The sequence below is a fragment of the Lepisosteus oculatus genome, chromosome 8 (assembly GCF_040954835.1).
Source record: "Lepisosteus oculatus isolate fLepOcu1 chromosome 8, fLepOcu1.hap2, whole genome shotgun sequence".
NCBI lineage: Eukaryota > Metazoa > Chordata > Actinopteri > Semionotiformes > Lepisosteidae > Lepisosteus > Lepisosteus oculatus.
This window is the reverse complement of record NC_090703.1, coordinates 9277972-9304169: the sequence shown is the minus strand read 5'-3', so window position 1 is coordinate 9304169 and position 26198 is coordinate 9277972. Positions and strand designations below refer to the sequence as shown.

Genomic DNA, 26198 nt, shown 5'->3' with positions numbered 1-26198 from the left:
GTCAATGACTGTGAACGGAATTGTGTTGACACCAGAATTTGTATCTTCCCCTTAATTGTTCAATTATTTCTCTTTGTGACAGCTGAGGTGAATGTTGCTGCCATATAATTGTTTGCACTGTGCCTGCCTTAATTTCTGTGCAATACAATTGACCTACTGATACTGAGATTCTGATCATCTTATCTCACAGAAGTCCCATTTAGAACAAGCTAAAATTGATATAATTTAATCTATGAACTTCAGGGTTATTACTGACTCCTCTGTGTGAACAACCTGATAATGATACAAAATACAAAAAATAAACGTGCAGCTTTTTTCTTATCAATTTAATAACATAATCAGTTATATTAACTTCTAATGTTAAAAACCTTCTGTTTAACATCCACATAAGTCCTCTAAGAATTATCCACAATCATGTTCAAATTACTGCAATAAAATATTGCCATATCAGTCACGTTCATGAGATTACTGGTAAGTGTTTTCTTTCTAACCGTAGTAAATTGTGCTATTGAAAAGGAAAATTTAGTTTTGGCTCCTTTATATCTTTTAAAATCTATTAGTTAAACTGAGCATAATATATGATTGATAGGATCAAAGGTTCAATATTGTAATACATTTGGTGACTGACATTGGTTTTGGAGTTGTTTTAGACTAATCCAGTTACTATCAGTTTCCAATGATGGCCAATGCCAGTATGAATTAAGCAAGTAACATGTTGAGTTAGCAGTACCCATGTTCTTGGATTGACTGGCACTCAGATATATTTTTATATTCTAGCAAAATTTAGCAAATTACCTGATTAACTTATCAATTTAGAAATAGTCCATTTACTGGTGATCTATACAATCAGATGGATTGGGACTCTCCAGGACCAGTGTTCAAGATCCTTGTATTAAATGATGTAGGTTTAAAATACCTTTATTCCTGACAACCAAGAAAAAAATAAGGTGTCCTAATAATATTAAACATATTTAATGTGTATCGATTCTCGATACATGTTCAATGTGGCTGCAGGTTTTCAAGATCGCCTTACATCAGCAGCACCTTAAGAGCTGAGAGAACCTGTTAAATTGCCCCAGTTAAGCCAGTAAGCCAGCTTGTGGAGCCTGTCAGGAGTGGAGCTGGAATGAAAATCTGGAGACACACTGGCCCTCCAGGAGAAGTACTGTGTCTATGCCTTGGGCCTGTGACTCTTCCAGTCCATTCCACAGCCTTGCTTTGAATGATTTCATTCATGATTAAATCAGTACAGCAATTAAGTAGTTGGCTGTATCAAAATAGTGGAGCGGCGTTGAATGGCTCCATGGGTTGAAAAGCCCTGTCTTATACAACAATCAATGTATGATTCCAGTAAGATTAAAATCTGGGAAAATACTTTTTCCCCGCGATGGAACTGCTGGTTCTCTGGGTCCCATAGCTCTCATTATAGAAAGCTGATTTGCCAGTCAAGTAAACCACCTGAGAAGCTAAATTGCTTCTAAACGTAGCTGAGCGCCTCATGATGAAAGGATTGCAGTATAGCCTGCAAACTACAGTGGGAATTCTTACTTTGTCAGTTTGAAACACAGGTCGTTAAAACCAACAGAGATTAACACTGCCTCTTCTGCGCCCGCCTGGACGTTCAAAAGATTGCTTCAATAGAAGTTAAATACAGAAATTAAAATACATTGTCTTTTCTAAGGTTTTCATTAACCAATACCGATTTAGGGCTTGGTATTCAACGTCATTATAAGCGAGACGCCAAGGGGTTGACGTAATTTGTACTGTGGTGCGTCCGTCGTTTCACAGTGTTTGAAATGAAGTGGCGGGCTAGTATTTATATGTAAAAGTTTGCAAAGCCGCACATTTAACATAAATCAGACAAGTACTTAAAAGTGCGTTTTAAATGTATAATTCTTAAAGACTGGTTGAGATGGGGAGGGTCAATTTTTTTGCTCTCTGGTCCTTGCGAGACGCACCCCAGCAATTCATCAGGTAGTTACAGAAAGATTTTCGGATAATTGAAAACGCTACATCCTCGAAGATAAGCATTTAGATAGATGGTGTTCTTTGTTTGAATAAGCCGCAGTATTGTAGTAACCGAACGTCTTGTAATAAAATAGTTTCATGCAATTACAGGTAAAATAGGCTACATAAATTGCAACTATTTGAATAGTTAGGTCAGGTGTCTTTTCAATTTATGCTCTTTAGGGCTAAGCAGTTGTAATTCACCTTTTGTGTTTTACCAAAACGCGTCGTTATTTTATGATTATTGTGAGTTGCAGGTTTTGAAATATCGAGAGCGTTCCTTTACTAAGCATAAATTCGCAGTTAGTGAAGTGTAAATGTTTGTGTTGGTAAAGGCACAGGTTAGCGGTAGAGTTGGAATCTGCTTTTGTTTGATGAAATCTCGAAATGGCAACCAGATACTGCTGTGTTCCCCCCTTCAGTAAATCAAACCGTCTGAGCTACCGGGCGCAGTTACCTTTGCCTCTGCCAAAACAGCTCGTCGTGTTCAGCCTTGGAGACTGGAAGTCGTATTCCAGCGATACCACCATCTCCGTAGAGGTGCTGGTCAGCCCCGATGTCAAGCCACAGAAGATTGGTGGTCTTTCCTCAGAAACAAGGTACCCGTTTCTGTAACAACGTGTAGTGTAATGAACAAAACCAGACTGCACTTGCAAGCTATGGTATTGGGCCTTTCCTTGTTTAAATAACATTGTAACGGTAGAATAGGTCGCTTTCAGACAAGGCATCTCCCCAAATAAACGTTGATGTCCAGAGACGGAGCATTGGAGTTAAGTTGTACTGTCCGCTCCTAGCAAATGCAGTTTTTAATTTCTTTTCACTTCATGTTGTTATAAAATGTACATGAAGGTGCCTGGTGTGGGAGGGGGACTGGAGGCTGGACCTTCTGACCGCTGCAATGGAGCAGGCAGATCTTGGGGTCTCTGGGAAAATTGTGCTGACCGTCAGTGGGAAGGTAAGGCAAGACGCTAGTGCTGGGGGTCGTTCTTGTAACTGGCTGGGCAGATAGCCCTCTCTGGGGCAACTTGCAAAACAGACGCAGGCATAAAGTAAATACCTAACAAATCATTCAAATACCGTAGAAGAAATAGAAAGTGACTGAGTGAGGCAGCCATGTTAGAAGTGTAATACAGAGTAAAAACAAAGCCCATCAGGTGGTAAATGGTGTGCAGGAAATAATTGAAGATTAGAATAGCAATGCAGCAGAGCACAGAAGATTGTGAGTGCAAGAAAGATCACAGGTGCGGCCTTAACCTCACTCTGGTGCCTAATATGAATAAACTATTTGTGCATTTTACTTTTTGCTTCTTGCAAAGGTATTTTAACACTCCCAAAGAATGATGTGTTCGTTTTTATTTAGCAATAGGTTAAGGAAAGTCAAAACTTTTTACATCCGCTGTAAGGTTCTAAATCCGCCATTTTAAAGCTTCGCCTGGCTACAAAGGAGAATTTCAAACAGTCACCTTTTGCTGGGCAGACGGCCCTTGAAAGTGTTCATCCCGAAATGTTTTCTCTAACAGGCCAAAGCTAGCTTCACAAGCAGCACGCCGATGTCGTCACGGAAACGCCTCAGTCTGGACTGGCAGGCCTCCTCACAACAGGTGGAGACCTTTGCTGCAAAGCTTTACAGAGGAGGAACTCGGCTGGTGAGAACAAGCACAAGCTGATCTAAAACAGTTGTGAGCAACCAATACAGGTAGAAAACATCTGACAACAAGAGTTGAGTTGATAGTGTCACTTTTCTTCACCCCTTATTGCTTTCTAGGTGTGTTTGCCAGGAAACTTTCATTTTTCTTTTTTTTTTAAATAACAAGGATTATTTAATTGTGTCAAAAAGTGACATGTAAATGAGTATGGGGTGCTTTCTTTGTCCCGTTCTTTGACTTTCTAAGCACTATCGCAAGTGATAAAAAGAAGGACAAAACTGGATTCAGCAAGTTCATAGTAACCTTTAGAAATGGCACTGTTTCGTTTGACAAACTGTCTTAAAAATCTGCATGAACTGAGCGTTCTCGTATATTGTTACAAACGCGTGAAGAGCCCTGAACCCACAGTGTGGAGAAAGAGTAGGAGCCAGAGTACAAGCTCTGCAGAGCTGAGCAAGACACGGTGCGAGACCAGAGACTGCTCCCCATTGAAAAAGCCGCCAGCCCTGTCAATGGTAGGTAGTGATCAGGAATGCTATGGTGGCGAGCACACATTCTGAGAAATGTATGTGTTTAAAAACTAGTTTGATGTTTTTCTTATGCAGGATCATGCACCTAAAAATACAGTTTTTGGGAAGAGAGTGCTCAGGAACTCAAGTTCAGGAGAGCTTAGCAGCTCCCAGAATTCCACTGAAGATCCCAGCCTGAGGAAGAAGCGCTGTGTGCGATCAGCATTGCGAAGCGATGAAGAGAAAACAGTGTTGTGCTTGAGGAAATCTGGCAAAGCAAGTACGTCCCAGTCTCTTATAAGGGTGATCCATGTAGTATCTCTGTTCATAATGCAATTACATCTGATAGTTGTCTTTTTGATTTGTATGTTGTAATTAATGTAGTATTAACATTTCAGCTATCTTTTTTTTTCCCCCATCTAGAAACCATTAATATTTTATGTGTGATTTGGGAGAAATGTGCCAGAAGTATAAGAAGTATAAGTATAGGCTTTTAATTATTTCCTCAGTTCCACATATAGCCTGGAAAAGGAAACGGTACTTATCCTTGATTGTGTTAGTGTTTCATGAGATGCATAGATATTGTCTAATTGGACAGAAATAAAGCATTACTAAATACATGTAATTACATTGCTCACAGTAATAGGTGTAGGTAATACAGTAAGTAAAAAGAATTCCTTACTGAAGCTTTCTCATGTCAGAGCAGAGTCATGGCCTTGCTGAGAAATGAACTCTTTTGCTGTAGTTTGTCCCAGTCCGCGGTGGAGTCACACGATGTGCCTCAGTGACCCCGAGACTGCAGTTCTGATCGGAGGAGAGTCAAAAGAGCAGACGCACTGCAAGGACTCGCTTTGGAAGCTTGAGATTGGTGAGCAGCCGCTGGAATCCTCTATTCACACCCTTAGTATTGTGAGGTCTGACGTTTTTTTTTAATGTTTTGCCGATTGTGAATACTTGCCTGCTAAGGAAAGCAATATTTTTAGGAATTCCATTTTTATTTTATTTATGGTAATAGAAAAAGCACCCGTGTTTGAAGGCAGTGGAGGTTTGTGAAGCAACAGTCGTACTGGGAGAACCTCATGAGCGTATGAGTTTATGAAGCGTTAATGTTCTGTTGTACGTGCGAACGCAGATTGATGTTCAACCCTTTATCCCACATAAAACTATAAAACACCATTGCAGGAAGTGACCTGGTCTTGTGTCTTTTGGTGCAGATAATGACTTTTGGTTTCCAATGGACTCCTCTGCCTCAGGCCCCACCCCACCCTCCTCGCTTGGTCACTCTGCGACATATGACCCCGAATCCAAGAAAATATACGTCTTTGGTGGCATGAAAGATGGGAAACGTTATAGTGACATTTACATCCTCTGTACCTTGACCTGGAAGTGGTCTCGCATTGCTGTGAGTTTAGCAGGAAGTGCTCCGTACACCTTTGATTATATATTTTCAAAAGGTCATTGTTTTTGTTTTTGGGTCTGGTACCCACCCAAACTTCCTGAATATTTGTTAACTGTGTAAGAGTTTGGAAATGGTCTAATCTGTTTACTGCCTTGAGAAAACAATCCATCGTTGTTCAGCCTCATCAGCCATGTGCTGATTTCATAACAGCTCAATTTGCGTGGCTTGCAGGCAAAAGGCAAAGTTCCAACGCTGGCTTACCACAGCGCTACCATTTACAAGAAGGAACTGTTCGTCTTCGGTGGCGTCTATCCCAGCCGCTCTCCTGAAGGCAAGGCCTGCAGCAACGCCCTGTACATCTTCAATCCCGAGTATGAGCTGTGGTACCAGCCCATCGTTGAGGGAGACAAGCCCCTGCCAAGATTTGGGTCAGTCTCTCTTTATTTAGCATGATTTCTTTATTTTATCATCTTTAGCAACTCTTTTTATCCCACTTTCTATTTAGTATTTTTCTGTGGAGAAAGACTTACAAGGGGAAGGAATTAAAGGAATTTGCATATTACACCTTACCCCATCTTTAATAAGAGAGGGTTGGTGAGATGGTGTAAAGGAATGCAATCAAATGTTAATGCTCTGTTATTTTTATTCTTATAGGCACACTGCTACCCTGTTGATGAATAAGCTGATTATTTTTGGAGGGAAAAAGACTCCAGCCTATCTGAGTGATCTCCATATAATGGATCTAGGTATTACCAGACTGTATGTGTGGCAAGGTTCACAGTTGTTTTTTTGCTGGAATTTAAGCTGTGTTAACAAATAGTTTCTCATTTCGTGGCACTGGCAATTAGTGCATTTTATTCTTTATTCTGATTTTGGTAATCTGAGCATCAATAGAACACTTAGAACTGCAATGAGTTCCCAATATATCTATTTTTGTAGCAGGCTCATTGGAATTTTAACGAATAGGCATGACCTAGGTCAAGTCATTATGCTGATTGAGACCTATCACTATTGGGGATTATCACTGGCCAGTGGTGTGTGTGTGGCCACAGTTGTAAGTCTGTACTTAAACACTCAACTTTAAGTTGTTGCTGGTGGTGGTCCATCCACCAATTTGCAGATGCTGTCATGCAATGGAATCCCTCAATCTTCTTGTAGAGCCTGGACAAGCTTGTGCAAATTCAATAGTTTCTGTGCTCTAGATGTGAAGCATAATCCCACAGATGTTCAGTGGGGCCCAAGTCTGAAGATCACTGCTTCCTTGACGTAATTATTCTTACACAAGCATGCGAGCTATAGGAATGTTATATACCAGGATGAGACCATCTGGAAGGCAGCAAGTGAGGTGCCAGGACTTTAACGCCATCCACTCAGATTTCCTTCAAGCACCACAAGTGGAGTTCTATATCAATGAGATCCTCCTGTCCACAGTGTCACACTTGCACATTGCAATTGATTAGTCAAATGCGAACAATGCCTCATTCTGCACATCCACACATCACTTGCCAAACTCCATCAGGGTGATCTGCACATGTCCTCCATTCCTGGTGAGTTCACCTGACATTATCTGGCCTCCAGCATACCAATGGCACAGATGCATAATTCTCTGGGTAAACTGTGCATATTGATTCCTATCTGTGTTTTTATTTTCCAGATTTAATGGTTTAAATCAACTCATTATCCGTGTCCAATTAACCAAATGCCAAAAAATCTTTAGTCAATACTGTGTACTTATAGTGGTTTCTTTTGATGGTTTTGGTTTCTTATTAAATTTACTGTGCATGTATTAAGGGCAAATGCTATAGAAGAACAGGTTTTTTTAGATAGCTACTGCAGGTCTTTGTGAATAAGTAATTATTTAAGGTGCTTAACTCTCTGTGGTTCTTCTTTGTTGATCTTGTGAAACAGTGTTGAGGTTTTAAGGTTGCTTGAAGTAGATTTTTACCTCTCAAAACTCTTCTGTTCCAGGCTTCATGGAGTACACAGCTGTTAAGTATGAAAACACTCCTCCAGTGCCTCGTGGGTGAGAATCATTTCAAGTTTGAGTTCTGAGAAAAGAAGGGTATTCTGATATCCTTCAGAATAGAAGGAAATTGTAAAAATTGACTTTGGTGAATGTCTGTTTAAGGAGTAGTATACTATGGCAAAAATTACATGGTGAATTATAGTAAATCCACCAATGTCATTGTCAGATTCCATGCAGCTGTACCAGTGTCTGATTACAAAATACTGATCAGTGGTGGCTGTAGTACCAATGGGGCCCTTCAGGACATTCATTTATTTAATTTAGGTAAGTAACAAATGTAAACTTCCACAAGCACCAGTCTATTTTGTGAACAGTTAAATGCATCGCTAGAATTTGCTGCTGCTGAAAGTTATGTACTTTAATTTGTAGGAAAGCACTAATATAAAATTAGAAGTGTTCTGTATTCTTCCGTAATGTGTTTTTTGTTTCATTTTTATTTGTGTGCAACATGATGATATCTCCCTTAGGGCTTGCAGGAAAGTTGGGTGTAAATCCACGGCTTATTTTTGCATTGGGTTGTTGCGCTTTCTATTTGAATCTTTACCTAATTAAGGCCAAACAGTTTTCCTCAACTTAACCCTCTTAAGAAGGCCAACTCATTTGTTATTGTCATGCGACTGAGAGCTGGCTCAGGCAGTCAGCGTTCCTCTCTCTTCCAGAAAGCTGCACTTGGAGTTCTGTACCATCGCCAGCGCTTAGTGCAGTACCCCGGGCCGGACACAGCATGGTCAATCTCGCCTGGCCACACCTCACTGATGCGGACAAGCAGAGGCAGGGGAACAGGACCTGCTGTACTATCCTTGTTTTCGGTGGCTCCGACTGTGCTGGAAACTTCTACAACGACACCCTCAAAACCGTTGTAGAACTAGAAACGGAGAGCAGAAAGCCATGTCCTTAATATGAACTTAAACATAAGTGTTTGTTTACATTTAGCAGCAGAGATTGGATTTGGGAGAGTGATTATTTTTCCAATTTTTGAAATTTTGAGGTTTTTAAGAGCAGGTTTTGGTGTGTAATTCAACAGACCATTAGATTTAAAAGCAGAAAATTAGTTTTTATTTTTTTAATTATATAATCTATATTTTGAGCCTTTTTTTTTTTTGCAGGGTAGACAAATATCTTTGAATTTTTGTGCCAGTAGGTTATAGATTTTAGGATGGTATAAAATGGCTTACAGTGCTCAACATTGTCACTTTCTTGCCTAGCAATTTGTTTTTGTGAGGTTCATAGATATGGAGTCTGTCTGAAAGGACTGAAGTGTATAACCTTACTTTCTGGCAGTCTGAAGTCACTTTTATACTTGCTGTAAATCAGTTGGTATTTTTCAACTCTGAAATGCACCTCATCTGGGAATTGGGGACTTTTTGTTAAGATAATGTAGCACTGTTAAATCATTTTGAAAGACTTGTTTTCACTACCAAGCCTTGTACCCCTAATAGTAATAAACCTAAGCAAAAAAAAAAAGATTCTAAATCTCCTGTCATAACGAACCAGACTAAGATGTAAACATATTGTACAATATAAATACCAAAATTTGTTTTAGGATTGGGTTACCTCATTTTGAAAGGACTAATTGAAGTTTTGATAAAGCCTATTCAAATGCACATACAACTAGAAACCATCTGAGTTCAGCAGCTAGAGGTGCTGTAGCTCCCCCACATGCCTGAAGACACTTGTGACACTCAAGGAGGCGGCTTGTCAGATTCATACTGTGGGTTTAGCTTTATCTCCTTTCTGTGTTATAAACTGGTGCTTCTAACTGCTTTTTAATAAGTACAAGTAACCATCCATTACCAGAAAGACTCTTTTCTTTCCACAAAGTCTACAAAGGGAGGGTGACGGGAAAGCAGAAGTGAAGGGAGCACATGGGACCTCCCCATCCCCCCATGCACAACACATTGTATGCTTATAGAGAACCAATCGAACCTAATCTGCATGTGTTCGAGAGGTGAGAGAAACCCACTGGGTACATGCTAGTTCCATCCATATTCTTACAGCTGGATTCAAACCCAGGACCTTGCTACTCTGAGGCAACAGTGGTAGCTGCTTCTACTGCTAATAAAATGTAATAGTATTTATATCAGAGTACTGTAGCTTAGTGTCCCCTAAGACTGTAGAAATTAGTGATGAGATCAAGACTTTTCACTGTGACCACAGCCTGATAAATGAAAACCGGGTATTAGTATTTTTAGCTCCACTATCCAACAGTGAAAACCTGGGAACCTGTAATCTATAACTTTGTAAATGGTGAAAGGTTTAGTTGTCTCTCCCCCACCACCCCCCCCCCAGTGCACAAAAGTACCCCGGTGCTAAATATAGATGCTACTGAGACGATTGAGGTTTCTGCTGTGGAGGTGGTTGGAAGGAATGCAGAAAAGAGAAGACAGCCAATTCACCTACAGTTGGAATCTGAAAAAAAAACATCATAAATGGGAAGAAAATTTTTCACCATTTATTTTTAACGTTGGGACTTCACTTGTACAGTGTTCCGTCATAAATCAGTTATTTTTCACACCTGGTCATTTTGCAGTTCCACTGCGTGCTTCCAGATTGAAGAGCACTGGACAGGCCTTTCCAGCTCCACTTTGGTAGAGCAGCTGCAGAGCAGTCCTACACACGCAGGTCTGCTGGGGTGTCAGGCTGGCATGAGGGGTGACTCGTCTGAAATGCTTCCATCTCCAGCAAGGTCTGGTTCAGCCTCTTGATAGTTGGGAATGGAGTGAGGTCCACCTTAAATCTAATTGATAAACGCAGGTTCCCTTAAGTGGTGAAGTTTTATTTCTCTATTGGAGACTTGCTTTGACAGTTAAAATGTAAAAACCTATGATGCTTGAGGTGGTCAGAATTAATTAGTGCATCCGTGTTACAGGCAGCATTAGAGAAAAAATTAAAAACACTGTTTTTGTCACAGTGAGTTTCACCAAATCTTCAGAAATTGTATATAGCTTTTACTCAGGAATCAAATAGGTGTATCCCTTTTAACTGAAAGCACTATGGGGATAAACTGCATAACCTTCTGGGTTGTGTTTATTAAAATGCACAAATGTTTTAGGTATGTTGAACAAATACCTTTCATAGTTTAGAAAGGATGATTTCAAGTTATTTTGGGTAGACCAAGGCCACTTACTTAATTGCCATCTTTCATTTTGAGAAATCATTTCATTAACCAGTCCTGGTCTTACCTCTCTGCATTATAAACTTGGGGTACCAAGCAAACATCTGCCATTGAGATCTACAAAAATGAGAAAGCATCAGTCATTCACTTGCTAAAACAAGACTTACTGAAAGAAAAGGCCTGCACAGCTTTGTACATGTTAAATATTTAGCTAGCTTATCTTATGTGAGTGCAAAGTTCATAACTTCTATAGTGACCAAATTTAGAAACCTTGGCACTTGGACAATTGCAGAGAGGCGAAGTCAAACTGAAAATGAGGTATTAAAGTCTTCCCAGAAGACCTTCTACTGACTTGCTCAGTAGATTATGGACTTAAACTTTTTCATGCATTTTACTTTACCTCATTGCCGACGCAGTACTTTCCCGATGTTTGCTGCAGGAGGTTTTCCAGTGCTGGAGAAACATGGTGAACACTTATCAGCCCAGGCAAAGTGCCATGTCCAATTAAGCCAGAATCACCAGATGTGGTTAACAGTTTGGAATCATTCATATCTTGACAGTCCGAAATAAAAACTATAATGATTTACTAGCTTGCAGCACAATAATGTGATGTTCCTGTTGAGAATTTATGTACTATATACAATAAGATACAGAATAAATGTTTTAAATGTTTCAGGACTTTAAAAAGCAAAGAAGAAAGTGTCACGCTACTGTATGTAGAATGTTCTGCAGGAAATCCTATGAAGTGGGTAGGGTGCAATGCGACAGTTCTCAGACACACCTTGGAAACCTCTGATGATGAAATGCTGTGCCCATTCCACTTTATCAGTCCCAATCTTCTGTAGTACATACAGGTTCTGTGGGAACAGAAAAGATCTTGCATCACATAGTTTAAGCATTTGTTTCTAATAAAACGTTTTTAATTAGCTCATTTATTGGTATCGTATGGACAATTGATCAGAATGTTCATTCATTTCCGAACATTCTGCACCTAAAGTACCTTGTGTTAAAATCAAACAGCTTTTGACAAGATTATTACCTCAATATAGTAATCTGTTCACCCTCTCTGTGATGTAATAATCGTCAATTACTTGGCGATAGCTTAAAGGAAGATTTTCTTTTAATTAAGAAGAATTTGTATCATGGTATTTATCACAGATGTCGGCTTGTATGAGTTACTTGAAGGGAGAATGTAGGTTTCAGCCAAGGGGCATTCACATTAACTTGTGCATTCTGTTACCTGAAGGGGCTGGATCCCTGAGACAATGTGGTCACAGATCATGCGCACCTGGGCGCGCTGCTTGGGCTCAGCTGGGAGCAGGCGTGGTCCAGGTCTGGTCTCATCAAGGTACTGGATAATTGCAAGCTGGGGATGATGGGAGAAAACGTTTAAACGGGTATAAGTACATCAGTGTCTCTAACCTGCATGCATACAATGTTTACTTAATTTTTGAATTCCTGCAATGCAAGGAATATGGGTTAGAATGGAAAATATGTCTATTTCCAACTGAGTAGTACAGAATGTGAAGGGAAATAAAATTAGGGGGAAAAGGTGGAAAATATTTTTCTAATTAGCACATCAACACATTCTTTTATTAATGTTTTGTTGCTTAACTGTTCTAAAGATGTTTTAATCTGGATCCAATTTACTGTAAAAGGAATCTGTTGGCTTTCAATGGTCTTTAACTGTCCGGACAGCCATGTTTCCAAAAGTTACCAGGATTTCCCAATTCAAACTTACCGACTGGGACAGAGTGATGCCATCGATGCACATTGCAGGCACCTGCTGCATGGGATTTAAGGTCTTGTATTGTTCTGTTAGCTACAATAAGCAAGAAATGATAGATTTTTGTATGAGGCAACTGGGTGATGTTGAGAACTGGATTTAAATATGAACTGGTTTATGAGCTCTATGGCTCTGGCTGGTTTAATACTGTACTTTTACGATTTCATTAAGTCCCACTATTCTGGTTGAATTTTTGTTTTAAGGTCTTTCAAATAAGTGGGTAGTTCTACAAAAAAAAAAACACTTAACCTTTCCAATATTTTATTGCATATTTTAAACTAAACAAAATCATTTTAAAATTACCAGTTTAAGGTTACCTGCTGACCTCCATCCTTAATAAGATTCACTGGGACTTGGTCGTATGCAATACCTTTCAGCAGAAGAGCTATGGAAGGCAAGACAAGAACCACTTAAGTAATCTTTTACATCTGGTTTCTATTAGGTGTATGCCAGTTTTTGAAAAAGTACTGTATAAAAGGCAAAACGTAAACATAGTTAATGAAATGCTAAAAACAAAAGGTGGCTTTCTGTGCCAATTGCAAGCTTACTGTTATCAGAAAGAACTCACCGATTCGAACTCTCCATGAACAGGAACTCCTGAAATATCCATACAGGACGGGCTACAAGAGACGAAAGAATTTAAATGTAATTCTGTTGCCATTACTTCGGTTTTACACTTGGATTCCAGAACACTTGTGCAATTTGATTCTCACCTTGGTTTGAGTTGCCATAGTACCGTAATATAACGGGGCCTTGACAAAGAGTGAATATCAGTTAAGTTATAGCGATCTTTTCTTTTTATGGCAACCAATCAGATAACGTCCCAAAAATCCTCCTCCTGGCTTTCTCATACCAGCATGACTAAGCACACCCATGCGTGTGGTGATACCATCAAGACGAGCGATGCAGTCCGAAGTCTGGGATCAGGAACGTTTAACAACGACAAACCCCAGATCTGACTCCCGTTGTGCAGATCGAGCATGCGTGCCATTTTACCGAAATCTGCTACATAAAGTTATATTTAGATCCTTTTGTTTGCACAGTAAGAACAATTGCGAAGTAGGTATGTGCAGTCTTACCCCATCCCCGTCAAAAATGAAAGATTTTCAACTTGTAGCCACTTCTAGCAGTGTCTCCTGCTGTGTAGTACAAGCATAAATTAGTTTAAATCAGGACAATGGCATGGCAATGAACTGAACTTAATACATATTCAATGCACACACACCTATTTACTGTGGCCAGAATAATGAATCATTCGTACTGCAGACGTATGTATATTATAAGGGTGGAATTAGAAGAGCTCACAGCAAATCACGTAACGAGAGCGTGTCTCACATTTTTGAAACCGTTCATCTTCCTAAAAGGTTATGCTAATACTTTCACGTATACGCCATGTGTTTTTGGGGTTAGACACTGCGTTGATCCATACACGCACTTTTACCTTTAGCGCGGCACTCATTTTTCCTCGAAATGATGTCGCGATATCACATTTCTCTTTAAATATAAAGCTCCACCCTTGCAGGAGCGTAATATTCTGATTAGTTGGAAAGTATATTGCGCGAAGTGCCGATTGTCGCGTTGACCTCTGGGAATTGTAGTTTTCCCTCCCCCTCTATGTTCGTTAGCTCTCACTCGCTCAGACAAGGCAGTGAACGACATGTCCCAGAACTCCTTGGACGAATGCTGGGGGACCGACAGTAATTCTGCTATGCGTTCGTATAACGCATTGTGTAGAGTTTACTTTTATTCGGATTGATCCTATGGCCAAGCCTCCGTAAACCGTTCATTTTATTTACACACCTTCGAAGTTCATTGTGCTTTTCGACGTAGGTGAAGCCGCACTTCAGAAATGAGGCGTCAATCGCGTATAGAATTTAGACGAGCTTTGTCAAGTACAGTTGGGATTAGGTTTGTTGAATGTAGCTAGAGGCGCTTTTATTTTAAGATTATTTAAATTAATGCTTCGCATTTGTATGATAGTGTAATGTATGGCAGGGATGATAAGATAACGTGTACCTTTTGTATTGCGTACGACTGTAGCGTGCATTTGACCTGTAGTGTAATGTAATTCCCATGTAAACGGTGCTGATGTATCCTGGAGAGGGAGCCTGAACATTAATAATGGACGAGCGGAAAGTTTGAGAAAAACGCAATGTAGTGCACCCTAATTGTTCATTTACATAATTTAAGGATGAGATGTTAAGTAAGAATGTTTTTTTATTTATAACAAGCATTGAGCATGCTGATAAACTAGTAGATGGCACTACAGTGTTAAATACGACAGTACGTATCATTCGATCAAAAGCCGATTTATCTGCAAAAGAAACATAGCTAATTTTCAAAAACGACAACATTAAAAAAAGACCCTAAACCTTCTGTATTGAAATTCTAAGTTTACTAAGCATCAATTACTAGCATTAAAGGTATTTTCTGTTAATTTATTATCCAAAATGCCCATGCAAAGTAGAGTCTGCGAAACGCAATCTAACCACAAACAAAATTCCCAAGTCGTAAGGAAGAGAACATGTTGCACTAAAACGCAGGAAGGGAATAAGGGATGGGCTATGAACCCTAATGCAAAGGATGCGAATACTAATCTCCAAACCCACTCGCTGCCTAAGGGCGAGAAAACACTCCTGAACGGGCCACATGGAGGACGCTGCGAGCCTTCAACGTTAAGAACAAGTGACGCTAACTCCGAAAAACTACGCGTTGTGTTTTCGCTTGTGCTTGTGACGCTGTTGTCCCTGTTCACAAGGTTTTACAAGATTTTGGAACCGCCTCACATTTGGTAAGGCATTTGTCTCCAAATACCGTTTCTTGTTTTTTATTGTCTGCAATGTGATCTCTCTTTAGTTATCTGAACATTTGCAGTCCTTTCCTCTTTTGTCACTATTTATCCACATAATCCCAATCCCGACGGGAAAATGTTGTGTACCTGTCATGTGGGCGTCATGGAGGAACAACATAAAATGGCACATGAATTTGAGTTTGCATATGCTTCAAGGAGTTTCAGACGAAATCAGAGACGAGTATAGAAACGCCAGGGTGCAGTTGTATCGGTGGATGTGAGCATCTGGCCTGATCTGTTCTTTTTAGCCAGGACAAGTCATTCGGCGTTTTAGAAACGTTTGGTCATTTTCGTTATTACCAGGATTTTTCATTTTTTCTTGCAGCTGGGATGAAACCCACTTTGGGAAAATGGGCAGCTACTACATCAACAGGACATTCTTCTTTGACGTGCACCCACCTTTAGGAAAGGTAGGACGACGCGGTCGAGATTAAGACTTATCTGGCTGGCATGGAAAGTGCGATTTGTTATGATTACATCATTTAACCGCTTTACATTAACTACACTTTTTATTGTATGAGGAACTTGTCACATTTCTACAAGAAAAGAAAAACTTTGCTTCCCTCATGTGAAAACACATTGAAATGATCAGAATTCTGCAAGTGCTGTTTTCTAGGGCTTCTCTTTGCTCCGTTCTCCATTGTATACCTATAGTTTTGGAATATGTCACCTGTACTGAGTTCTGGCTGTGAGCTTCCCATCTAAGATCTGTTATGTAGAGTGTATAGATTGTGACTGTCCCCATCTGTTGCCCCTCTCGAGCTAATTTGACACTTATTACTGCTTTTTCCAGATGCTGATTGGGTTAGCTGGGTACCTGACTGGTTATGATGGCAGTTTTCCTTTCATCAAACCCGGAGACAAATACGAACACCACACCTACTGGGGGATGAGAGGGGTAGGAGCTTGTGGCCTTGAAAGAAGGAATGCTATAGCTTTTGTAGTTTATTCAGAAAAAATAATTACGGATGTTACTGCACTATTTAAAAAAAAATGACTAAGATGTATCGGTCATTAATTTTAACCTGGGATTCTGGAATTAAAAACTAGGGTAACAATTCCACGCAGTAATCACTGTTCAGAATGTGATGCAATTTCACCTTATCGATTACTAGTAATGGGCAAACCTCATAAGAAGAATGGAGTTCTTTTCTTGTGTTACACCAGACTACATGCGTAGTTTTTGAATTGGGGAGCCATTCATTGCTGAGCTTGAGGTGTATTACAAGTCTGCCTCCTGTCTCCTGTGCTTGTCTGGATGTCTGGCTTCAGTTCTGTGCGCTCCTGGGCTCATGTCTGCCGCCTTGTGCCTTCCTCACTGTGCTTGAGCTGTCTGGTTCCCTCCCGGCGGCTCTCCTCGCTGCCTTCATCCTCGTCTTTGGTAAGAGATGTCCTCTTTTTCAGCGCGCCGCCCTGCCTAAGGCCTGGGGTTCACAGACCAGGCATATTGCATGCAATGTGGAAGTTAATGGACTTAAAACAGACTTTCCATACAGAGCTCCCACACTGCCACCTCCTGACTGCAAACAAATGAGCTGACTGATTAAAGGATGACTGATGTGTTGTTTTGGCTGCTCCATGTTCAATTTTTGGGATGAATGTGAAATAACTTAGGTAGAGATAGACAGTTGGTCCTGTGGAATTGCAGGGTCCTCTGGTTTTTATCCACATCCAGTTTTTAAAGACTTAATTGAACTTATTTAACACCTGTTTTTAAGGTCTTAGTAAGTAGCTAATTGAAAGCAGCTATAAAACCTTAAGGAATCAGCCTCTCGAGGATCATTTACTCATGCCCGATATTGGACACGTTTTCATGGTTAGATGCAACTCCTGCTGCTCTGCTTCAGGAATCCAATATCTAGAGAAGCTTTTGCTCACGGTTCCATTTTGTTGAGTAATGTGCTGCACAAGTTCGCTTTTTTTTTCTCTGTAATGTCACTTCTTTGTCTAGAAAATATTCTTCTCTAAAAAGTATGAACATTTTCAACCTTACTGTGTGTTATATTATATTCACTTTGTGTCTTTTACTTTAGTTTTTTTCTTAATTTTATAAGTAGTAACACTTCCTTTCTTTCCCCAACAGACACCGGCTGTATTACAATTTCACAATACATTCTGCTTGACCCTATCTTAATGTTTTTTATAATGGGAGCTGTACTGAGTATGGTCAAGTTCAATTCACAAAGAGAGCGGTAAGCCGTTTATTTGAGACCTGGAGATTTGATTATCTGATATCTTGCTATTTTTGTCTGAACAAAACATGGTCGTTACAGTGCTAGCAGAATATTCAGTGAATTCTGTGTAGAGTAATTCAGTGTTTTCAAAATTTCTTACATATATTATCACTGATTTGACCTGTTTGCTTCTTTGTACCCAGGCCCTTCGATGCCCGCTGGTGGTTTTGGCTGATGTTGACAGGTGTCAGTCTTGGAGGAGCTCTGGGGGTGAAGTTTGTGGGACTCTTTGTCATTTTGCTGGTGGGATTGAACACTGTGCGGGATCTCTGGAGGCTGCTTGGAGACTTAACCCTGTCACTAGTATGTGCATTTAGTAGCAAAAGTTAACCTTGCTCACAGAAATCATTCAGTGTTTTCTCTAGTAGGTCATAGTCTCATAAATTATTTTTGTCATGTTCTGATTTTTCTTCAAGTCAAGTTGAGTGTTTAAAATACTTAATTTTAAAATCCACATTTATCAGGAAGACTGGTAGACAGTTTGCTTATAATGTGCAGGAATCGTGATACCTAATCTTGGATATTATTATTCTCACAGGACTGCCTACTTTTTATTAAATTTCGAATCCAATTTCCTTGTGAGAAAAAGAAAAAAATTATGCAGCAATATGTGAAAATTAAATTTTGTGGATGATAATTTTAGCAGAAACAAAAGATGAAAATATTTTTACATGAGAGTTCATTTTTATTGGTGTGTAATGACAATTTTTAAATTCATTATAAAATGTTAACAGGATTATACTTCTTTTTCAATTTATGAATTTTATCTGAATATGGCTAGAGTATCAAATTTGTGTCATCTCATTGAATGTTGTCTCCTCTCTCCCTGCAGGCTGTGTTAGGGAAGCACTTTCTGGCCCGTGTGCTATGCCTGATCTTGCTGCCTGTTTCCTTGTACATACTTATTTTTGCAATACACTTTGTAATTTTAAACAAAAGGTATATATATATTTAATTTTAAACTACTGCAATGAAACAGTTTTATTGTGTTTGAAAGTCTTGCATTGTGAACTCCATAAAAGCTATGCAGGTGTACAAATCTGTAATCTGTATCTGTCTAAATCAGATTTGAGATGCAAATTACTTTGTATGCAATAGAGATGAATGAAAAATAATGTAAAATTGCCACATGGCTTTTAATTTAGTTGTTAGATTGGATTAGCTAAAGAGAAGCTTGGCTGAATATGGCGATAGTGTAATGAATCTCACTGGCTGAAATATGTCTGTCTGTCCTCTGTGTAGTGGTCCAGGAGATGGATTTTTCAGCTCAGCCTTCCAGTCTCGACTGGTTGGGAACAACCTGCACAATGCCTCCATGCCAGAGTGTAAGTTGGTTCACATGTGCCGTATTGAGAGTGCAAAATATTCTGTTGATTTGTGTGTTCACAGTGTTGTACATTAACAGTGGGGAAAAACAGATTTCCAGGGCTTCAGATGTAGATGCAAATGTTGCTTGTTTTCTGCAGACCTGGCCTATGGATCGACCATCACAGTGAAGAATGTGCGGATTGCTGGAGGGTACCTCCACTCCCACTGGCACCTGTATCCTGAAGGAGTGGGAGCACAGCAACAACAGGTCTGTTTGCTGTATTCATGTGACCCGGATTTGATGTTTTTCATATGAAATTAAAGAGAGATTCAATTCATTGACGCACCTTTTCCTCTATATGTTTTTCAGATCACTGCCTATTTGCACAAGGATTTCAATAACCTGTGGCTGGTCAGAAGGCAGGACAGCAGAGAGGGTGAGGAAGTTCAAGAACAGTTCTGTTTTTATTTTGTCCCTTTTCGTTCAGCAGTGTATAATGTTTTAAGTGTTCACGCACAAAGTTTTCTGAGCTGTTTTGAGGGTGTTGTTTATCATGGTATGTTGATGCTCTTCTTGTCTCTGATTCAGAAGATCCATCTCAGCCTGTGCAGCTTGTTAAGCACAAGGATATCATCAGACTGGAACATAAAGAGTAAGAGCTTCTTACTACCTTGGCCAATTTTTGTAGCACCCGCAAATTACAAAACCACTCTCCCTGAAGTCATCAAACTGTGAAGTCATTAGAACTGTGATTGTGAAGACACAATTAAGCATAATCAAAAATGTTTTGTTGTACAGTCTTGTTTTAAGATTTAAGTGTTCCTATGAACCCCTGAGAATGAATCGTCTTTCAAGTATTTGCAGAACTATATTGGCACAAAAACAAGATAGAAAAAAATAATCAGTGCAGGGTATATTAATACATATTGCAGCCTTGTGCAGCATGTCACCTACAGTATAAGAATCAAGTTATTCTCCAATTCCTTCTCAGAACCACTCGTAACCTGCACAGCCACCTGCATGAAGCCCCCCTGACAAAGAAACACCTTCAGGTCACTGGCTATGGAATTGTGAGTAGCCTGTGTGCAAACAGACGGTCTGTCTGTCTCAGAAAATGAAAATCGGGAGTGGACGCTGCCATTGTTATTCCCTGTCTTCTGTTTGCAGAATGGTACTGGTGACCCCAACGATTTCTGGCAGATTGAGGTGTGTGGCGGGAAGCCTGGAGACCTGGTCAAAGTGCTGAGGAGTAAAGTGCGTTTCATTCACCTCTCTACCGGCTGTGTGCTGTACTCTTCCGGAAAGACTCTCCCTAAATGGTGGGTTCAGCTTTCAGAGCAGCTGCAGCTCTGGTTCGTAGATGATGGTTTGATTTCCAGGGCTGTTTAATTTGCTTGATGTTTATGGTCTATCCTTGTGGCTCCTGAGTCAGTGCACAAAAAAGCATGAGGCTCATATGGAACTACCCAGAAGCAAGCTTGAGTTGTCTTGAGGATTGTGCGAAACAGCTGGTTAGTGTGCCTGGGACGCCACAAAGCCTCCAAAATCTGGGATCAAGGATGGATATTTCTGAAGCGACGTCTTTAAAGAATGAACACAGGGTTCCATCTAATATGCACCTTATTTCCTTCCAGGGGTTGGGAACAAGTTGAAGTCACTTGCAGTCCTTATCTCAAGGAATCGCCCAACTCACAGTGGAACATTGAAGATCATGTGAATGCAAAATGTACGAGATATACCTGGCTCCATTATACTTTTGCTGCATAATCTTCAAAGTGTGGAACGCTTGTGTAACAAGCTTTTTGATGTGTTTTTCTGTTTTAGTGCCTAATATAAGCCTGTCAGTGCTCAAGCCCTCTTTCTTGGAGATACTGCTGGAGTCTCACATTGTCATGATCCGGGTGAGAACTGTCTGTTGGAATTTCCTTTTTGCCTTAAATCCAGAAAGGCACGTTGCAGGAGAATGTGTTAGGTCTTTTGTGTAAAGGAAGATGTATATTGTAGGTTAAGACAAACCACATTTTTATTATAAGCAAAACAAGGCCTGCAGTCATATGTTATGTAATAAAGGACACTCGCTACAAACAAAGACCATTGGCAGGTTATTATCTTTAATTTTAATACAAAATAAGTGTTGGAGAAACCCAACCTTATTTTGCGTGATTTTACTCTCTGTGTAGTTTTGCATTTGAATGAATTAAACCTTTTCTCCCAGGGTAACAGTGGCCTGAAACCTAAAGATAATGAAGCAAATTCTAAACCTTGGCACTGGCCTATCAACTATCAGGTAAAAGTTAACGTTCATTAAATGTCTGATATTTGGTGTATACCATGTGACGTATTTTAGCTGATAAAGAGTACTACAGGGCTTATGCATTATAAATCTGACATCATAGCAATGTTTGCAGCAAGAAAGCAGTTATTTATATTTTTTTCTGTTCATTTCTGTTCCTTAAGGGTCTACGGTTTTCTGGCGTGAATGAGACAGAATACCGCGTCTATCTGCTTGGTAACCCTGTAAGTGGGCCAGTGTCCTAACCGCATTCAGGCACTGCCGCAGTCTGAGACACTTGATTACTGGAGCTCTTTCTTTTCCAGGTCATTTGGTGGCTGAACTTGTTTAGCATCGCCCTGTATGTTGTCATGGTTACCATCGCAGGCATTTCAATCCAACGAGGAGTGCGTCTTGGGGAGAGGGCTCAAGGTAATTGTTTTCAGGAAGAGAGCAGGAGGAAGAGGTTATTTGGTACTGAAACTGCTGCTGAGGTCTGCATTATAAATTTGTGCGGACAGTTTTTTAAATCAAATGATTGCAAATGACGTGCGGTTGACGAATATGGTAATGGTTTGTGTCAGTCCTTATTGCAGCGTAATTGAAAAAGGATGCTCGTTCTGGTCCTGCAAGAGCCATTTGCCCTTCAGGATTTCCTCTTCTCATTTGATTTTTTTAAATGTAATTTTGAGCAAATGTCAGGTGGTTACATGGAATTCACAAAGTTAAAGGGAGCGTCAGAGTGTTTGATAGGTGCTCATGACTGGAGACGCTGCCCAGTTGTGTCCTTACCTCGTCCTCTCCCCTGCTGTCGGGCAGAGTGCTGCAGAGTGCTGGTGGAAGGCGGGGGACAGATGCTCCTAGGCTGGATGCTTCACTACCTCCCTTTCTTCACTATGAGCCGGATCCTGTACTACCATCACTACTTCCCTGCCATGCTGTTCAACAGTATGCTTACAGGTAACACTAGTGCACAGCGTGTGTTGATCACCGGTTGTCATTGTGTCTCCATCCTCAGGGGAGTACAGGCAGTGATTGTACCTCCTGGCCGCATTGAGGCTTCAGTTGACAAGCTGTGGAGATACAGTAGAGTGCACGGGGGGGGGTTAAGTTGATGGATTTTAGGAGGGCACGTTTCTGTTGTTGTGGAAATCCGGCTCTGGCCTGGGGTCATTGCTCCTGACCTGGCTTGAGTGCATTCTAAATAGACACCTGCTATTCATGTGGTGCGTAACATCTCTGGAATAACTGAAAGGTGGGATTAACGTTATCAGGAATAGCCACTGGGCCATGAGTGGGAATGTTTTCTGTGATCCCAATGTGATTGGTAATGGTCACTCATAAACGCCCATTTGTGGTAATAACATAGGGTGACCATGGCTGGACTGGGCTTATAAACCCCCCTGTAACACTGCTGGTCAGTCTTTGTCTGTTAATGTCCTTTAGGGATTTTCAACATGCAGGCCTGCTCCTCCGGTTGCTCTAACACTGAGACTGGTGTGTTTGTTTTAGGGATAACCTGGGACACTCTGCTGCAGATCTGGGACTTTCTTCCCCGCCCTGCGGTGGCCCGGGGGCTGTACCAAGGAGGACTGGCAGTGCTCATCCTCACCTTCCTCTACAGGTGAGTGTGGTCTCCTGGAAACTTCATGCTTGGTCTCCTGAGTCTCACAGAGATATACATTTAAGCCTTTCAGTTTTCGCTTTCCAGTACTTTATCCCATGAGCTCGGACATATTGATTCAAACCTGCCTGTGAAGCTGCTGTTCTATCTGTAAGCAGGTCTTTACTTGTCTTTTAGTTAACACTTTAGATGACAAGTGGCAAATGACATTAAGAAATGAAATCTGTTTAGAAAAGATTAGTAGAATCTACTGATTCTATTAGTAGAATATGACCAACATCTATTGTGTGTTAAGTGAATGTTAGTAACAAAACAAAATGATAATCTTGTCTGATCTATGGTTGATCATTACATACAGGTATCTGGAGGTTTTGTAAGTGTTTTTAACATCATTGATAAAACATTAATATACTGTTTATATTCAGTAACAACAGAGACCTGTACTCTCTAGTACAGTATGATTAGGGCTTTTGAAATAGTTAAAACTATTGTGGTTATTTTTTTAAACTAGATAATGTCTTAAATCCATGCACATTACAGGCATTGTTGTTTTTTCTCACCAGTTTCTACCTTTTCCACCCCTTGTCTTACGGGATGAGAGGCCCTCTAGCCCACGAGCCCAGCAGCCCCATGGCAAGCCTCAAGTGGATGGAATCATGGGAGTTTTGAGGGGAAAAAAAAACAACGCCACCGTTGTCTTGTGTACGAGAACACCAAAAAAAAAAAATCCTTTCACCGCAGTGCGGTTGGTTTGGTCTTGAAAAGTGCGGTTTGAGCACTGATCCGATACGACATATTCGAACGGATCATAAAAGGGCTGGATGATAGAAGGAAGTGAGCAGAATGAAAATGTCCCTCTGCCCCCCCTTTCCAACCAGAAGCACCATTGTTGACAGAACTGTGATGTAAACCAGCCCTATGATCATGCATGAATTCAGTTTTAACAGGCTGCTCTGGCCAATGGGCTCTCAAGGGCTAGACAGTAGGTACATTTAAATCAGAGGGAGATTGTGCTGCTAAAAATATTAATGATATAATAAGATAAGATTTATGATCATCGTATTGGCATATCTGTGAACCTGAAGAGGGAAAACTCCAGTTCCTTGCTTTACAGTGGGAATACATGAAATGGTCAATTTCTAATGGGAAAAGCCCAGTAATGGCAGTTCTATGGCATTACCGTTCCATAAGCTTCTTTTATACAGAAAACTGTCATCATCCTCAGTTTCAATGCAGCAAGCAACGTTTTAGCAAAATGTTTTGTTAGCAAAATGGCAACAATGACTACTTGGCAGCATTGTGGTTAGGGTACACTTACACAGTATATTTTAATTGATTAGTGAGATGAGTAAGCTTCACACTGAGTTAGAAGGAGGTCAGGTTAAGACAAGTGCACAGGTGACCAAGATCCTTCATGTCTCATGTCATATTAAGTTGCCTTTCCCTACATAGTGTAGCTAGTTTAGATTGTACTAACTATAAAGTGCCTTGGGTTAGAAATCAAAACCACTTGCCTAAAATGGACTTTGTTTTTTCCATTTTGTATATAGGTCACATCTGTTGAAATTTTAGTTGGATCTACAAAAAGTGTCATGAGTAGTTCTTCTAGAAGGGAAATAGCAGTTTCCAGTAATAATTTCACTACGTTGTGTCATGATGACAACTTGTAAGACTGACATTAGTTTTTATTTCTTTATTTCTTTCTAGTATTCTATATGAGCCTTTTTTAAAGTTGCACTATTTGCTAGAACACTATTTTGGTAAATTGTAGAAATGTTGACATAATTTTGTGATTTGCATTTTACTTTATATTACTGTGAGCTGACTAAAATGTTTATTACACTATTTTAAATACTAAAAGAATATAAGATCTTAAATACCCATTTAAAATGGATGTGATGTACTAATGTGAAATTTTTTTAGAAAAATACCTCCTGAAATTGACTGCGACAACTGGTGTATTATAAAGTTGGAATTTATGAAGTGTTTGATTTATTGCATTTTTTGGGGAATGTTTACTGCTGTAAGTAGAGGCAGAGCTGTTGCATAGAAGCAGTTATGTGTTAGGTTAGTCATGTTTTTTATTTTTGGTTGTGTAGGTTAACCACATAAGTATGTTCACAGTATGTTTAAACATTGTTTATTAATTGTAATAACTGTTAAATTGTTCTGTCCTGGCATGTCATCCAGATTTAAGTTCCTTTTTGTTCTTCTGTAGGTATGTTTTAAACACATTGAATAGCAAGTTAATAATGGCCAATGCTATGCTCAGTCATTTTTGCTCCTTGCTGGTCTTGTTTTTGTTGGATAGCTAAACTATACCAGTACATTTATGTGAATGAGAATGCTCCTTTCTCTGGCCCACTATGGGGCGTTTGGTAAAAGAACTCTTTGTTAATATAATGAAAGAGCTGCAGAAAATGAAACCTCCATTTTGAGAAATCAGTTTGTAGCTGTTGTGGACTGCCCTGTATTGAAGATATTGCAGAATACACACAGGTTTTGTTGGCAAACCAATTGCTTTCTTGTGTCGTTATGCACACAGTGCTTAGGTGCTTCAACATGCGGTGACCTGGCAGTAGAATAATAGGAGTTGTCATTGCCTTCATCGCTGTTTCCAGTTAAATAAAACAAGAGGGAATTGTGTGTTATTTTCAAAATCCAAGAATGATAAGGGATTATGCAAGTGAAACTTGCAGAGTTAAAAAAGAAATAGGACATTCCATTAAGCTTGTAACTGGTGTGACAGGTGTGGTACAGTCAATTTCTAGGTGGATAATATTTTTGTCTTTAATTCTTAATTGTGAAGGGGTTGCTAACGTGTTACATTTTTACATTCTCTGTTCATCTTATTGCTTGATACAAGAGATTAAATTGTGTGCTACTATTGTGAAAGCACTAAAACAGTGAAAGTGAGTATTGTGCACTCGAACACTTTTACTCAAGAAAATATTTTTAAGTTCTAAAACTAAAGTTTGATCTTATGAAGTTACATAATGCTTCCTCCTTTGACTCTTAATTTTGAAAAATATTTAAAGAAACAGACAATGTTCCAGAAATCCACATATGCAATAATTATAATTCCCTGGCAGGGTAGATATTTTTTGTGCTGAAGCTCAGCTGCAGACAAACCCCTATTGTAGTGAACAGCAGGGTATGTCAGGGCCGTCTGTAAGTGAACAATGAAGACGGATTTCCCTGAAGACTTGCATTATATGTTTTGGCCACATTAAGTTAATAACAGCTGACTACAAACCTCAAGAATGTATTTTTGTAGGTACTTGAACAAATTGTACTATGAACGTCTGAATAAATAAACCGAATAGTATCAAAGTGATGATGTGAATGTTTTTGGAATATGATAACTCAACCACCAGTTTTTGTATGAGACTCTTTGCCAGTATAGTTGAGGGGGTGGCC

At 39.8% G+C, this 26198-nt stretch overlaps 3 protein-coding genes across 7 annotated transcripts; 2 read left to right on the top strand and 1 right to left on the bottom strand.

Moving 5' to 3' along the window:
* The first annotated feature begins 1754 nt into the window (after window positions 1-1754).
* Window positions 1755-8719, top strand: LOC102689185 (rab9 effector protein with kelch motifs). 2 transcript variants are annotated; one of them, XM_015350356.2, is made up of 13 exons: window positions 1755-1974; window positions 2430-2606; window positions 2857-2962; window positions 3528-3653; window positions 4046-4168; window positions 4259-4442; window positions 4908-5030; window positions 5377-5564; window positions 5793-5989; window positions 6216-6307; window positions 7530-7584; window positions 7754-7851; window positions 8247-8719. In XM_015350356.2, exons 1-13 carry the CDS (start codon window positions 1913-1915, stop codon window positions 8483-8485), a joined length of 1770 nt encoding a protein of 589 aa, XP_015205842.2. In that variant the 5' UTR covers window positions 1755-1912; the 3' UTR covers window positions 8486-8719. The 2 variants fall into 2 exon arrangements, with proteins under 2 accessions (XP_015205842.2, XP_069049277.1); XM_069193176.1 differs by having other exon boundaries at window positions 1889-1974; window positions 2485-2606.
* Window positions 8720-10017: 1298 nt separating this feature from the next.
* Window positions 10018-13980, bottom strand: gstz1 (glutathione S-transferase zeta 1). 3 transcript variants are annotated; one of them, XM_015350357.2, is made up of 9 exons: window positions 13930-13980; window positions 13057-13108; window positions 12806-12873; window positions 12444-12524; window positions 11943-12068; window positions 11484-11559; window positions 11103-11155; window positions 10770-10819; window positions 10018-10324 (listed from the first exon to the last, which is right to left on the bottom strand). In XM_015350357.2, exons 1-9 carry the CDS (start codon window positions 13945-13947, stop codon window positions 10198-10200), a joined length of 651 nt encoding a protein of 216 aa, XP_015205843.1. In that variant the 5' UTR covers window positions 13948-13980; the 3' UTR covers window positions 10018-10197. The 3 variants fall into 3 exon arrangements, with proteins under 3 accessions (XP_015205843.1, XP_006632273.1, XP_015205845.1); XM_006632210.3 differs by lacking the exon at window positions 13930-13980 and adding an exon at window positions 13202-13486; XM_015350359.2 differs by lacking the exons at window positions 13057-13108; window positions 13930-13980 and having other exon boundaries at window positions 12792-12878.
* A 137-nt stretch (window positions 13981-14117) lies between these two features.
* pomt2 (protein-O-mannosyltransferase 2) lies at window positions 14118-26115 on the top strand. Of its 2 annotated transcripts, none has more exons than XM_015350355.2 (21): window positions 14118-15279; window positions 15665-15749; window positions 16133-16237; window positions 16507-16720; window positions 17423-17531; window positions 17717-17876; window positions 18406-18512; window positions 18816-18898; window positions 19040-19149; window positions 19252-19318; window positions 19471-19534; window positions 19874-19952; window positions 20050-20201; window positions 20517-20608; window positions 20707-20783; window positions 21098-21169; window positions 21340-21399; window positions 21481-21586; window positions 21974-22114; window positions 22667-22778; window positions 23342-26115. In XM_015350355.2, the coding sequence occupies exons 1-21, from the start codon at window positions 14939-14941 to the stop codon at window positions 23445-23447; spliced, it is 2442 nt and encodes an 813-aa protein (XP_015205841.2). In that variant the 5' UTR covers window positions 14118-14938; the 3' UTR covers window positions 23448-26115. The 2 variants fall into 2 exon arrangements, with proteins under 2 accessions (XP_015205841.2, XP_006632421.3); XM_006632358.3 differs by having other exon boundaries at window positions 14122-15279; window positions 16612-16720.
* Window positions 26116-26198: the final 83 nt, after the last annotated feature.

What these genes read in the sequence shown, in the direction of transcription:
- LOC102689185 (XM_015350356.2), top strand. Translation starts at nt 1,913, where the DNA reads ATGGGGAGGGTCAATTTTTTTGCTCTCTGGTCCTTGCGAGACGCACCC. An exon ending in GCACCCCAGCAATTCATCAG is followed by an intron (nt 1,975 to 2,429) that starts GTAGTTACAGAA and finishes TCCCCCCTTCAG; the next exon opens with TAAATCAAACCGTCTGAGCT. An exon ending in GAGGAAATCTGGCAAAGCAA is followed by an intron (nt 4,443 to 4,907) that starts GTACGTCCCAGT and finishes CTTTTGCTGTAG; the next exon opens with TTTGTCCCAGTCCGCGGTGG.
- gstz1 (XM_015350357.2), bottom strand. An exon ending in TTAAGGATGGAGGTCAGCAG is followed by an intron (nt 12,525 to 12,805) that starts GTAACCTTAAAC and finishes TGCTTATTGTAG; the next exon opens with CTAACAGAACAATACAAGAC. An exon ending in CATCATCAGAGGTTTCCAAG is followed by an intron (nt 11,156 to 11,483) that starts GTGTGTCTGAGA and finishes ATGTTTCTCCAG; the next exon opens with CACTGGAAAACCTCCTGCAG.
- pomt2 (XM_015350355.2), top strand. Translation starts at nt 14,939, where the DNA reads ATGCCCATGCAAAGTAGAGTCTGCGAAACGCAATCTAACCACAAACAA. An exon ending in AAGGCAGGACAGCAGAGAGG is followed by an intron (nt 19,319 to 19,470) that starts GTGAGGAAGTTC and finishes TCTCTGATTCAG; the next exon opens with AAGATCCATCTCAGCCTGTG. An exon ending in AGGTCACTGGCTATGGAATT is followed by an intron (nt 19,953 to 20,049) that starts GTGAGTAGCCTG and finishes TTCTGTTTGCAG; the next exon opens with AATGGTACTGGTGACCCCAA.